Raw genomic sequence first — 16197 nt, forward strand, 5'->3', positions numbered from 1 at the left:
AAATGATAAAACATTGGTCTCCAAGGGTTTTAATATGGAGAAGAATTGGTTGCAACACCTAACAAAATCTTTCGGTTGTTGCATCAGGTGATTTTTGTATTGTGAGCCTTGTAAATTTTCTTGGTTGTATTTTGATCTTCGACCCCAGCTCCGGATAAGAAATGACCATATCATACTTTTGTGAGGTGTGACTGAATCCGACAGTTTGTTAGTGCTTTTAATAATACTGTTCATTATATGCACATTTATTAATCGGAAAATTTGTTGGTCCATATCATTCACTCGAGGTTCTATCACCTGTCCCAGCTCCGGAACTGGCTTTAAGATGTACCTGCAAATGCGCAGTAGGTATATCATAGTTTTTAAACTATCATCACCATTTTTAGGAAAGAGCAAACCATCAGAAGGGCTCATATATGTTTCTATTGTTTTCTTTTTATCTTGTAGGCCAGTGTGATCTTGAAGTATTCATAACATTTGAAGAAGAAGCATCAGATATTTACTCGAAATGCTCATTTTTTTAGTTAGACAATTTTGTTCGAATCGGTAACTGTATGATGAAAATTGAATTGTGTTGTATAAATTCTTATATATATATATATATATATATATATATATATATATGTTTGTTTCAGTTTTTTATTAAAATCAGTATCTCACCTGCTCTCCTTTCTTTGCAGCCGAAGAGAAGCCAGGTGCTTCTGTTCTATTAGCTTAAAGATGAAGATCGATAAAATTTGTGAGTCACACAAAGTTATATAAGCTTTCTTTGGAAGAGAAGCCAGGTTCTTTTGTTCTATTAGCTTAAAGACGAATATCAATAAAAAATTTAAGCAACACAAAGTTATATTAGCTTGATTTTTGTCTAATTATTTTTCCTAGTTTCATCACCTGTAAACTAACATGTAATTTTTGTGTAGGATAAGATGACTCAGATCCAACAACAAAGCATCATTGAAGGAGAGCAAAGATACGAAGTTGATATTTTCAATGAAAAGATATATTATGCCTTCTGGAGATTTGGTTCAAATCCAAGGAAATGGAATCCCGAAGAAGCGAGCAGGCAATGCATTATTCCAACAAGAGACATTGATTCAAATGTTGAACCAAATGAACCTGGCTGAATAACTTTGAAGATAAATGGGGATGACTACTGGAGTGGCACTTGTTTAATATCTGTGAAGACGTGCATATTAAACAATAGTCATGATGACAGTCGAGATGGTACAAGCATAGCAGGGTCAAGAGATTTCATTTCTACATGGATTTAAATTTCTGGTAGTTTTCTTGTTTTTATGTTGTTTGCCATAGTAATGGTAATGTATTTGATTGAATAGAACCGAAATATTTTGTTCTCAGTATTTATTATGATTTTATTGAATGAATTTTTGTTATTATTGTCGTTTGCATTAATAAAAATCTTGTAGAGAGGAATAATTTTGTCTTTGAAATTCTTTTCTAAGGCAAACAAAGAGTCCTTAATAAAATATTTAGAGACCAAAAGAACCTCTTTAACGAACAAGAAAGTTGTCTAGGAAAAATCAACGGTCATTTATTAAGATATTTGGAGGCGATCTTTTTTATCTTTAGAGAGGAAGTATTTGTCCTTGATAGGATATATAGGGACAAAATGTGTTGTTTTTTAGAGATGAAAATATTTGTCTTTGAAAGTTTGTTTTAAAGGAAAAATGAGTTGTCATTGTTAAAAAATTTAAAGACAAAAATAAATCTTTCAGGGAGGAAGAATTTTGTCTTCGAAAATTCTTTCTAAGACAAGAAATTTGGTCACTAATAAAATATTTATAGACGAATAAGTTAGTCTTCAAAATTTGATATTCAGAGGCTATTGATATTGTCTCGGACTAAATTAATTAGAGACAAAAAAATTTGTTTCAGATAATTACTATCAAAGACAATTAAATTGACACAAAACTTTCGCTTTTGAGACAATTTTTTTGGTCTTAAATAGTTATCATTAAAGAAAAATCAAATTGACACGAAACTTTCGTTTTTGAGACAATTTTATTGGTCTTAAATAGTTATCATTAAAGACAAATTAAATTGACACAAAACTTTCGTTTTTGAGACAATTTAATTGGTTTTGAATAGTTATCATTAAAGACAACTTCGTTTGTCCTGGAATTTATATTTTTGCGACAAAAATATTGCTCGCAAAAAAATGCCTTTCGGTGTCGAATTTTTCCGTCATTAAAATAACTTTCGCAGACAATTTTATTTCGTTGGTGAAAGAGACTTTTGTTGACAATAATTTTTTAGTTGTTAATTAATTTTTCTCGTGACCGTTTGTAATTTTGTCCAGAAATACTTTCCCAGACGGGGTATTTGAGACAACTTCGTGACAAAAAAAAATCCATCTCAGAAAATATTTCGAGACAAAAACAGGGGATTTCCTGACCATTATTTTGACACTAAATCCCCATTTTCTTGTAGTGATGTCGTAGCAGCAATTTCGGGTATTACCATACCCAAACTCATCTGCATTTGTGCGGGTAAAACCCTACACAAACGGAATGGGTACTCATGGGGATGGATTCGGGTGGGGAAAATGGCCATCCCTATTAGGCCTGTCAATGGATAATCGAATACTCGATATCCGTCTGAGTCCATTCGAATCGTTAGCATATTATCCAAAATTTTGGATAACTGATATTAGATACAGATACCTTATCGGATATTCTTACTTTAGTGAAGCGGATACGGAAAAGGCATTATCCTATAGGATAATATCCGATATCCGTTAAAGAATGCATATGCAATTTTATTTATTTTTTTGAATAATATATTTAGTTGTTAACTTGGTAATATATGAAGACGTAGAAATAAAAATACTATGGAAGAACAAAAACACAACTAGTTTTATTGGTTTTGAGAAAAGCGGAGAATTTTTCAATTCTGGTAGAGAAGATTTGAGTTTTGTTTAAATCATCTAATGTAATAATTTATAAAGTTAAATTTTTGCATTTGATCAAGGTACTTGGCTTTATTTGAATATCCTTAGGTTTTCTTTGATTTTTTTTTTGTGATTTATGAAATATAGAGAAAGACTAAAATAGAATTTAAATTATTTTTATTATAATGAAATACTATCGGATATTATCGGATATCCGAAATTGTTATCGGAACGGATCCGTCAAATATTTTTAATATCCGTCGGTTTTTATTTGATATTCGGTAATCCTTATCGAAAATGGATACGTTATAGGTCATATATGTTTCGATAAGTACCGTTGATAGGTCTAATCCTTATTTGAAACAGTATAATCCTCTTCTTCTCCAAAATACATCGCATGTCGCCTCCTTCTTTTCTAAATATATTGCCTATACCCAGGTCAGGAGCGGACCTATGAGAGGACTACCTAGATTCGATTTCAACAATCAATCAAATGAACTAGTAATAAAAATGACGGAAGTTTCAGGTTTAATCCTGCCGAAAATAACCCCACTCGAAGTCCACCTTCGCCGCACCTGCCTATCACACTTTATTAGAAATATTATCAAATGTACAAGAGGAATTTATTGTTTTTGTTAAGAAATATAAGAGAAAATGATATTATTGTAATTACATTTATTTTTGGTACAACGTATGAAGGTGAAATTTCGATTACTGGTGTTGTTATTTCGGTAGGATGTTCAGGAAATTGAAATATTTCTTATTTTATTTCATTTGTTGTAAATCCTATACAGAATCTGGGTGCATGACATTGATTTGGTGGAGCTTCTTTGTGACTCAGAAAAAGAATTGGGGTGCAGTTTATTAATTTGACTGACCTAATGTTGTATACAAGGAATTGACGGTTGGGATTATTGTTTGTACCTAGGCGAAGCCACTTAATTTCTTTTCTTTTAATTTTAATCTCGTTGTTTAATTTTGCTACTGTTTTAGTTTTGCTTTTAACATTTTCTTTCCAGTTTTTAGCTTATTATTTTTGTTTATGGAAGGTTGACTATTTTGATTTGCAGCGTCTGTTGTGATTCTATGAAGAATTAGCAGTCGTGGTATTAGAAGCAGCAGTGTTATGCCTTGTTTTCAAGTTTTGACAAGTCGTGTCCTTCTCCATAGAAACTCTTTGCAACATGAGTATAGTTGAGAGAGTTATCAGAGTTGCAGTAGTCGTGCTTTTTTCAATGGTCTCTAAATCTGTCACAAGATTTACCTTAGATCCTATCATATATTCAAAATCCCACATTCATTCCATCAATCGAGACATAGATCTGTCTAGGATGAGAAAATTTCTTTTAAGTTCTCAGAGTTTTTGATTCTGTGAAGAGGGTAATATTGGTATTTTTTATTAGTTTAAGGCGCTTATTGTGGTGTTTTAAAATGAAGCATTGCAAAGGAGTTGAGAGCATAAGTCTTCACAAAAAGTGAAGCGACTTGAAATAGTGGACTCTATCTTGGGAATCACATGTGTTGACCAGATTGGCCGTAAGCGTAGTGATATCGAAGAAAATGAGTAAGTGGGAGTAGGTTATTTGGTCTCAACTATCCGAAGTTGTGGTTGTCAATTTGTATAGCAGCTTAATTCAGGGACAGTAGTTGGCCAAACTTTGAGGGAAAACTTGTCATCATCATGAGTAGTTGGTTGAACATACTCAAGATCAAGAAGACTTGAGTCTCTTAGATTGAAGAGAAAATCCAGGAGGTTGTTCGCGTTTCTTCTTACATGAAAGTCAATGATAGATAATAAATCAGAATTATAAAAAAAAAAATCTAGAGAGACAAAATTTCCAAGAAAGTCCCATGGCTTGGGACGAGTCCTCAGTCGAGGATTATCGGTTCTCATAGCATGACCATACTCCCAGAAATCGGAAAATAAATAAATTATTATCTTACTTTTAAAGATGGCCATCTTGTCATGTTTGAACTTCCAAGGATCATCAGAACTCCTATAAAAAATACTCTTTGGGTTTCGAGTTCCTCGAAGATTTACTGGTGAACTCAACCTTCAATTGTAGAAAAGTAGTTTTCTAGTCTTCAGGAAAACCTTCATTCACCTCTAGAATTTTATATATCTAACCGAAAAACTCAAACTCCATTTACATTGGAGCAAGATCAATGATTTTTGGAAAGTCATGAATAAGAAAATAGATGGGGATTTTAAACCAACAAGCAAGGTGAGACTCTAGGATCAAAAGCTTTGTGTAATCAGTAACCTCAGAACTCTAAGAAAAAAGATGATCAACGAATAGAGTAGATCATACAATTCAAAAATTAGGTCGACAGGAGTTGGAATGAAGCTTGTGGTGGTGGACGCCATTACCACTGAAAAGAAGAATGTATTGAAAATTAAAAGATTAGAAGAAAAAAATTAAAGCTTTTCTGAATTTAAGATGCAAAAATTAAAATAACTTACCCGAAAAAACTATAGAGTTTTCTTTTATACTAAGTAAAAGAAAGTGAAGTAAAAAGGGATAACCCGATATAAAGATGAATGACCCCCACATGCATTAACGCATTAAAACAAGTGTAGTAGTAATCCGCTACTACAAGTTAATAAAGTGCACGATTGAAAGTGGGTAACTAAAAACTCATTTACTTACCGAATTTTCGGTATTTTGTTCACCCTCCAAAAAAAATTGAGAGTTGTGTTAATTATGTGTTGATGGTGGATTTTCGACAAAGGTCAAAATCGTAAAATCATGATACTGCATGTTTCTGACCCGGCTTCAGGAACGCATGTGACGATTCATGTTTTAGGATCCGTGAACCGTTTCACGATCTCTGATCGAGTTCCTCTCAGAGCCATGATAAATATGATTCTCGAAAGGCCTCCCACTAGCTGAGCGTTCGATGTTTCGCATTTCATCATGACCTCTATGTAGAATAACATGATTGGGAGGTCATCCTACATAATTGTTTGTTGAGAGGGATTAACGCCTTCAGGATGTCGGTGACACTCGTTGTTCCCTGACTACATAGAGAGACCCACCTCTACATAGAAGAGCGATTGGGCGGTCCTCCTACATAATTGTTTTTTGAGAGGGCTTAACGCCTTCAGGACGTCGGCGACACTCGTTGTTCCCTGATTCATGTAGAGAGACCGTGTATAGATTCAGGCGGGCTCCTACATAATTGTGTGTTGAGGGGGCTAAACGTCTTCAGGACGTTAACAACGCTGCACGATTGTTCCCTGACTATACACCTTTCAGAACGAGTATGATGCTTCAACCATCTCATATCTCGATTCTACAATAGATTAATTCTACTGTGACATTCGCCATTGAATTCCTAGAAAATAATCTATTATATCTCATTACTCCGTTCCATGAATCCCCGACTGACTCCATGGATTAGTAATAGATAATCAATTCATCTCATTACCCCGTTCCTTGAATTCCCCGGTTGGATTCATGGATTGGTAATAGATGCACAATTCATGATTATTGCTCTGTTTCAACAATGATGCACGAACGAGCACCCAAATGCACGAACGAGCATTCGAAAATATGGACAAACGAGGAATCCTACACAAAACAGAAGAGATAAAATAATAATAAAAAGTAAAAAGGGGCGCCTAGGGACCAGGCCCACCGGCCGGCCGGCCATGCCGCCGTGGCCGGTCCCCCACGCCTCTTCCCTTATTTTTCTTATTTTATTTATTTTCATGAATTCATGAAAACTCCTTCATTCAAGCAACTTTCCTTGTTTGAGCAAAACTCACGGTTTCTCCATATTTTTATTGTTTCATGAAAAATAATAAAATAGGGAAGGTGTTGCGGGACCGGGCTACCTAGCCTGCCGGACATGCCCTAACCGTGGCCGGTCCCACACCTTGCAATCCCTTGTTTTCATAATTATTATTTCCCTCATCTCATGAAACTCCTCTGTTCGAGCAAACATGGTTTCTTCATATTTTCTCAAATATTGCTCAAATTATGAAAAAAGTCAAAAAGTCAAATGGTCACAGGATCGAATAAGCTACCCACGCCAAATAATGAAATATTATTATTTTAATATTTTCCAAATTTTGAACGAGCAAAGTTCTTACTTGCTCATTCGAGCAAAATCAAGAATTTCAGTCAAAGATCGAACTCTTCTGGAAATCCGAGATATTGCTCAAACGCACACCATAAAATATCAAAAATCTCAGGATTGAGACTCGGACATTATTGTGACACGGGCATGCTTCCTTGACCGACTAAGGCCGTCCCTAAGGGTTGCAAGGAGCCGGTCCTGCACATTCTTATAATTTTGACCTAATTTGCTCAATTGCTCATATTGGGTCCAAACTCTTTCCAACAACTTGGAATTTTCTCAAACGACCATCAGCTGGTCCCGCGACCACCAAGGGCCGATTTCACGCCCCCTTGGTCGGTCCCTCACTTCTCCATAATTAGGTTTTATCACCTAACCTTCACACGGGCACTATTTTAATAAATGATGAAACCGGCATTTTATCATCATTCTTTCGCCAACCGGTCAACTAAGGACCCTGGTGCACGCTCACTCGAGCACTTGGGCACCACATGGTCGTCCATCATCCCATTTGGTCGGTCCCTCCCTCACTCATGACTTATTTTCAACAATTCATCAATTGACGAACAATGATCAAAAATTAGGGTTTCGAACAAACGCTCCACAAATCATCAATCTGAGCAAGTTCAAATACTAATAAATTTATGTTGATCCAATAATCAATATTAATTACATAATATTTGGTAGTCTGCCGATATTTTAATTAATATTTTATTGGGTCACGTTACCAATAAATAATTCGTCGAATTGAGCAATACTTGCTCAGTTGCTCGAATATGGATCCAACTATCAATATTCAGTAATTCATCGAATCGAGCAATACTTTCTCAGTTGCTCGAATATTGATCCAACTATCAAAATTTAGTAATTCGTCGAGTTTAGCAATACTTGCTCAGTTGCTCGAATATTGATCAATATTTTCTCAGACAAGCGATATCAACACAAGGACTATACATCTGATATGTTCAATCCATGAATCATTGAGCATTCATCACTCATGCTCAATTCAACAAAACTTAGACTCACTTTCTAATCAAGTCAACGACTGATTAATCAAATACACGTCTGCTTTGCAGACTCCACGTTCAGGAGACATCAATCACGTCACATGAGGGAATATCAATTAGGGTTTTGGTCTGGCGGCCTACGGCACGTGTGTTCATCCACGATGAGAAATGTGAGTAAGTCGTGCAGACGGTTGAAGGAGTTAGCAAAGAGGTGGGTGCATGATCAATCAATTCTCCGCATGACATGGAACTGATTTTACCACGATCTCCCACTTTCCCATTCTTTCACTCCAGAAACCGTCATACTTACTGGGATCAATGTGTTCGTTATTCTGACAATATAAATAAGTTCTGAATTGATGACTGAAACAATCATCAATCGTCTAACCAAGAATCATCGTGTGAGCAACACTCTCTCGATCATTCGAAACTTATTTACACAAACTTGAAGAAACCTTCAACACATCCATAATCCTTGATCATCATTGATCCCACAATTCTCAACTTCCCTCCTACAAATCAACCCATCTCCCTATTTGTGACCGAATTGACTATGGAACGACCATTAACTTGGTTTAGGCCGGAGTCCTACAGATTGATCTCTCGAACTCAAAGCACTCACGTGCAGTGCATCTGTGTGAGGTTAAGCAGTTTGCTCGGTTGAGGAGTCTCGCCCGAACCGTCATCTCTTCACTTCCCTAAAAAACCAGCAAATCTTTTTTCCCCATCTACATTACGAAACAATATAAAATAGTATTTTATAAAGAATAATTGAGGATCACGAGATTGATTATCTTGGTAACAAAGCAAAAGCTTGGTAATAGAGAAAAATATTGAACGTAACAAAAGTGAAAAAGACAAAGTATTATACAAAATCCAGATCTGATGGATGATATCTTTGAAAAGATACTACACTTTTGTAGATAATAGAAAAAGACATGATTTTTCTTAAGGAATCTAGATTGCCTAGATATTTTAGGGAACTTGGATTGCTAGATACGATGCGAATTTTTTCGATGATCATGGAATTCGAGTTATTTTATATGAACATATGCGTGAACATTCCATTCCAAAAGGTAATATACTTATTTATCTAAAGTTAGGTTGGTTGTCTAGTATAATAGTCTCACATGGGCTATCAAGACTTCATCTGCGGTTTCTTGGACTGCTCCACCCATTCACAATTGGATTTTACCTTAAAAAAAATGATTAGAACAAATCCATTATGATCACATTTATTGTTGTCGTTATAAATTGCAAAAATTCCGCTATTTTAGTTGTGGTAAGACTCTCTAAAATATTCCCATAAAATCATTTGAAATCTCTAAATTTCTAGAGTCTTAAAAATCTCTAAAAATTCTCTAAATTCTCGTTTGACTTCTCCCTTGTCAAATAATTTGAAATCTCTAGATCTTTAGAGATCCTTCCCGTTGTCAAAAGTTTTACCTAAATACCACATATGCTTTACCTAAATACCACCCAGTATCTAAAAACTTAATAATTACAAACTTAATCAAAAGTAGGTAATCATAACTCACCTTCTTCTCTACTACCACCCTAATACATAAATGCACAAATATCTGTCATTACCATTACCACTAAAACCAGACATCTTATCACCACCACTCCTCTGCATGTAGCACGGATCTTAGTTATAAATATCACGTATTATACCTCATCAACTTAGAAAGGCATGAATGTTCGTTCTTATAATGGATTTGAACTAATTTTGTGAAACTTAGTTAATAGATTTTCGGTATTGATACCATGAATAAGATTAAAATTGAAACTTTATTTTTTTTCTATTAAAAATTGGAACCTAATCAATCTAGATCACGTAAAAATAAAAACCTCACTTTACTTCTAAAATCAAAATTTAATTAAGATTAAGATTAATCTAAATAAAATTCAGATCTTAATGATGTAATCTAAATAAAATTCAGATTTTAATGATGTTACATTAAAGGTGATGGTTGCGATGGCCCCTGTTATAGATGGTAGTTGTAATGGAGTTACATGATTATTAGAGAAGACAACACGTTTTTATCGCCCACTTTATATTAGGTCAACAATTATTTCGTTTTTAGACTGTGGGTGCTATTTAGGAAAAGTGTGGGTGGTATTTAGGTAGAACCTTGTCGAATCATTTGAAATCTCTAGATTTTTAGAAAACCGATAGGATTCAAATTAAAGATATCCTAAAATCCTTAGCATTCTCGTTTGATTATACCCTTGTCAAACCCCTCGTTAAAAGAACTTGAGTCCAACCGTAATCATGATAAATGTCATATCATAAAGGCCACAAAACTGTAACCACCACTGAACAAGGAATCAGGTGGCTTCAAACCATCAACCTCCCCTATAATATAGCACTCTTAGGCTTAGTCTAATGAGGGAGTAAGATTCAACTTTCTCCCCCGAAAGTGTCGTTTATCCGTCTATGTTTCGTTGAATTCTCCAGTTTGCTTGGGTGTGCGATATAAGCAACACTTGGTGAAAAGGCGAGGGTACCCAAATATACCTCAAGTTAAAACTTTTCCTACCTATAAGTCCTGTCTCTGAAAGTGATTGTCTATGGACTGAGTCGAGACAATACAACTAATCGGTTGACACTTTGTGTGATTGTCTATGGATACGAGATCGAGACAATACAACAACGAAGTATGTTTACTTGATACAAAGGTTCGGACTTAACCAAACACAATAGGATTGCTTATCAAGTAAATAGGAAGTAACGTTTGTGTAATTTACTTTAATTATAATAAAACAATTATAATGTGGAAAATAAAAGTAAATGACACAGCAAGATTTTGTTAACGAGGAAACCGCAAATGCAGAAAAACCCCGAGACCTAGTCCAAAATTGAATACTCTCAGGATTAAGCCGCTACACAAAATTACACCTAACTTCGTATAGTTGAGACCAAGTAACTAACCATATAGTTCACTTAGTTCTGTCTGTATTCCCACGCCTCCGACCTATGAATAAGTCACGTACTTGGAACAATCCCTTTGGTTTGTATTCCAAACAGTAAAGGAACAAGAAATTTGTTTGGTATCAACTATATTCAACCAAGTGATATGAGTCGGACAAATGTTCTTCTGTTTATCTTAACATAAACTCCTTCGTCGGGTCTAGATCTATCTTATGTTTAATCATCCTAAGGTAATCGTTTAAGATTAAGCCAACAACACCTTTAATCCGAAGAACCGTGTTGATGCCGATCTACTTAATTAATCAATATCCAATCTACCACAAGGATAAACCGATTATTAATTGGATCCTCTTTTACCGAAACAAGCATTGTGCACACAAAATATTATAAAACCCAAGTTAGATCTTCAATTATTCTTTTTCTTCAAATCTTCTTAAATCTTCAATAAAAACCTGAACACAATCACTTGAATCTCTTGTGATCAATCACGCACAGAACGGAGTCTGTTAACAATGAATTATCACAAGATCGTCTTTAGAACTAACAACAGTCTAAAGATCCATGTCGAAACTCTGAACTAGTTTGAGTGAATCTTATATCAGAAGAGAAGATTCTCAAGAATAAACAAACTAGGTGCAATCAGATTTGAACCACCGTTAGTCAATCAAATCAATCGAAAACAAAGATAAAACGCAATTATCTAGTTTCCCACCAACGGGTCGCGCTAGAGCTTCTCAATCCCAAAGAAGACTTTAAAACGAGCGGTCGTAAGAGATTTCACCTAATTAGATTACTCCCCTCTCCGATAGGCGGCTACACCAGTAACAAAGACAAAAGAGGAAGTCTGTTGTTACGAAGGATTAGTTTGCTAGAAATGCAAACTTCGTGTATTTATAGACAAGGAAGTTTGGACACCAAGGAATTTCCAAAACCGAAAATATTCTCAAGATATTCATAAATGCACAGATTCGGTTTTCATAATTCCTGGAAATGCTCTGTCCAAAAATAACAATCGAAAAATCTCTTGGAAAATATAATTAGTAAATGCACATTACCAATTCTGTAATTTCCATACAAATGAAATTAATAACCTTAATTAAAAGATTCTTAACTTATTTGTGTTTCGATCCTGGGATTCTCTTCCCTTAGCCGTTAAGGAATATCTTTGAACAATTATAGAAATAAACATTCTCAGCATGTGTTCAAAGTTTGTCGACATCTTAACTTTGTAAGTTCTCTTCCACACTTACAACCTTGAAACCGATTTGCCACACTTCCAAACAAGTTTTGAATTGGTTCATCTGACTTTCAAGAACTATGTGATTGATCAAGTCAACATTCAATCACAATCATGGGTTTACGGTTCTACCAAAATAAGTTTCGGTTCTAACTCCATGTAAGTACTACGCATAGTCACACTAGCTTCCCAAAATATTAGGTTGACTAGGTACTAGGATCGGTTCCCCACATATATATGGTACCTAACTTATATGTGTTGCACATGTTCACAGGATCGGTTCTCCTTTATGTTGTAAACCTTGTTGCACCCCATACAAGGATCGGTTCCCCTTGATGTAATGCACCCCTTACAAGGATCGGTTCCCCCTTTCCCATACTAGGATTGCTTCCCCTTTCCCTTACAAGGATCGGTTCCCTTTCCCTTACAAGGATCTGTTCCCTTTCCCCAAGGAAGACATAATCCTATCATACCAAGGTGATTACTTAAGATTGGTTTTACTAATAAAAGTTAGACCAATACAAAAGTCAGGCTTTTGTGAATAGTTCTACCAAAAACAAAACAAGTTGTGAGCGGTTCTACTTTATCACACATATTGGTTGTTCATAAGATATGCAATGAATAACAAAACCAATAACACCGGGCAATTTCCTTTTTCGGTTCATAAAACGAGTTTATGAACTTACTTCCTTAGAACACATGTAAACATTGTTCCCTAGGATGAAATCCCCATCTCATACATACATAATCTCAATAGCATTCAAATGATTATGGCGATGTCTTATCTACAAAGTTTAATGGTTAAGCAATAAACCTCGTATTGTATTCCTTAATACTATGTCTATCTAGAGTTCAAATATGATTCGCATTTATGTTTTCAATATGCACGACTTGAAAGATACGTTAGGGAATGAAACTGTTCAAGTCAAATATCACTAACCTCAAGTGGAAGGATGATTGTTGTCGTTGTATCTCCTTGCTTCTTAACATGTTCAAGTCTTCGTAATACTTGTAATGTCTCATATCCTAATGCTTTCAAGCTAACCTATACGAAGTTTAACTCTAGTACATAATCAAGCGACTCTTAACATGAGTTTTGATTCACTAAAATATGACAACCAAACTTGACATAGCAACGCTTGGTAGGTTCAACCAATCTCCCCCTTTGTCAATTTTAGTGACAAAACTCTTACATCATATGGATAAACAAATTACAATAATTTATTACAATCTGTTTGATTCCCGATTCAACAGCACAGTGAAACTGCTTACATTCAATCCTTGAAAATGTCGTTGTTGACATTATAATAACAAAGAAAATACTCCCCCTAAGGAATACAAGTAGATATTCAATCTGCACGTCTTTGTTATACCAATATATATGACATGTTACTCCCCCTTAGTCCGTGCTTTCACTCTTTCGTTAGATAAAACATTCAAGTACCAATGTTGTTTTCCTTAGTGATACCAATTAATATAAAATCAATGCCAGTATCACTTGTTTACTCCATATATTTCTCCCCCTTTTTGTCACAAAAATGACAAAGAAACGAAAAAATAAAGGACAACACGAAAAGAATCTTACAAATCTCAGAATAGACTTGCAATCCTGTAGAGTTGGGCACGAGGGTTCCACACATCATGTTCTGATAACCAATATCAAAACCGAAACTACAAGTAGTCTTATTTTGATATGTTACCAAGGAAACAATTTCTCGAAACAATTTTTCCCATTTAGTTTAGCAAACCAAAAACGACTAATCACATTAGTTCCTTTGCTAAACCGATTGTTCAAAAACAATCGCTTAATTCGATAAGACCAAAATAAAAGAATAAACTCCATTTTTCTCATCAGGTTCTAATTATCCATAAACTTAGACCTTTCAATTTTAAACAAACCAAATAGTAGGTTAGTTAACTAGCATTTCTTTGCTTAGGCATTCGATTAGACTTGAATAACCGAAACCTCACTTTGATAAGACAAACTAAGATCAGAATTAACTTAGTTTCTTATCCGGAATAGAATTGGACTAAACAACTCATCTCATACACATATTATTTCGTTAAGCCATAAATAATCATACAAACCAAAATAAATCAACTTGCATAATTATTCACCTCAACCGGAAGCAATTGAAACAATAATAGACATTATAAGCACCGCAATTGCACCGTAATTTTGTAAGCCTAAACGATCGATACCATACAAAAGCAAGATAACAATAGTTTTTCTTAACCGGAACCAATTGAATCACACACACACATCAATTGTACTGAAATTTTATAAGCCTAAACGATTGATATCACACAATAAAGCAAGATAACAATAGTTTTTCTTAACAGGAACCAATTGAAACACACATCCACACACACATCATGGAATAAATATCAATTGAACCTAAATTTTGTTAAGCAAAAGCAACAATATATATAATATAAACTCAGGCTTTTCTTAAACAGGAAAACAATTAACTAACAAGATTGTTACCTCAAATTTCGCATCCACTTCTCCAATATGATTGCATCTTCGTCCAGGGAGAATTGATATCGAAATATCACCACGTTGTCATCCTTATGTGTGAACAAAAGAATAAAAACATACCTCAACCTTCACCAAAGAAAGGTTGAAAACCGGTTTTAACAATTGCAAGCAAGTTGAAAACCGTCGAAACACATATGCTTTTATGATAAAACAAAACCGATTCAACATATTGTGACTTTTTCACATAATGTTTCTATTAGAACCCCTCATAATCCTTTGATAAATCCTATCTACTAGGGCTAGAACTTAATCCCGCTAAATCAAAAAGTCACCCAAACCATGATGGTTCACAATCGGTACTAATGTACCTTGATAATTCCTATGGATTTCCTTAGATTTTCAAATGTTGCTCTATCTAAGGGTTTTGTAAGAATATCGGCCAGTTGACGCTCAGATGGAACGTACTCTAATTTGATAACACCATTCTCATACAATTCTCTAATAAAGTGATATCTAATGTCTATGTGTTTAGTACGAGAATGTTCAACCGGATTCTCAGTCAAGCGAATAACACTTGAGTTGTCACACATGATGTTCATAGTTGAAATATTTATTCCATATTCGATGAGCATCTGTTTCATCCATAATAGTTGGGTACAGCATGTACTAGCAGCAATGTTTTCTGCTTCACAGGTTGATAAGGACTGTGAACTCTGTTTCTTGCTGTGCCAAGCAACAAGATTTTGACCAACATATAAGCAACCACCTGAGGTGTTTTTCCGATCTTCTACACATCTTTCCCAATCGGCATCTGAGTAGGCAACAAGACTATTGTTCGTATCCATTGAATATGAAAGACCGTAATCCACAGTACCAATAACATATCTTATGATACGTTTTACAGCTTTAAGATGTGATTCTTTAGGATCCGCTTGAAATCTCACACAGCATCCTACACTGAAGGCAATGTCTGGCCTTGTTGCAGTTAAGTACAGCAAGCTTCCGATCATGGATCTATATAGTTTCTGATCAACAGATTTTTCTCCTGGATTAGATTGGAGTTTTCTAGTAGTTGGCATTGGAGTTGCCATAGGTGTTGCCTGATTTAGTTCGAATTTCTCAACAAGATTTCTTGCATATTTTTCTGGAGATAGAAGGATATTGTCCCTTTGTTGTTGTATTTGCAAGCCAAGAAAATATGACAGTTCTCCGACATTACTCATTTTGAAATCTCCACTCATAAGATTTAGGAATTCATCTGTTAGAGTTTTTGAGGTAGACCCATTATATGATATCATCTACATATATTTGTGTTATAAGGACATGGTTACCACTCCACTTGGTAAAAAGAGTTTTATCAGCACCACCTCTAGAGAATCCCTTTTTAAGTAGGAAGGATGCCAGTTTGTCATACCAAGCTCGAGGAGCTTGTTTTAGACCATAGAAGGCCCTTTTAAGTTTAAAAACATGATCTGGGAATGATGGGTCTTCAAACCCTCTTGGTTGAGCTACGAAGACTTCTTCCTTTAAATCCCTAGT

General features: G+C 35.0%; 1 protein-coding gene across 1 annotated transcript; it reads right to left on the reverse strand.

Moving 5' to 3' along the window:
* Nucleotides 1-274: 274 nt before the first annotated feature.
* Nucleotides 275-15881, reverse strand: LOC113291877 (uncharacterized mitochondrial protein AtMg00810-like). The gene is made up of 3 exons (XM_026541360.1): nucleotides 15317-15881; nucleotides 661-713; nucleotides 275-331 (listed from the first exon to the last, which is right to left on the reverse strand). Exons 1-3 carry the CDS (start codon nucleotides 15879-15881, stop codon nucleotides 275-277), a joined length of 675 nt encoding a protein of 224 aa, XP_026397145.1.
* Nucleotides 15882-16197: the final 316 nt, after the last annotated feature.

The sequence above is a fragment of the Papaver somniferum genome, chromosome 6, assembly GCF_003573695.1.
Source record: "Papaver somniferum cultivar HN1 chromosome 6, ASM357369v1, whole genome shotgun sequence".
Classification (NCBI taxonomy): domain Eukaryota; kingdom Viridiplantae; phylum Streptophyta; class Magnoliopsida; order Ranunculales; family Papaveraceae; genus Papaver; species Papaver somniferum.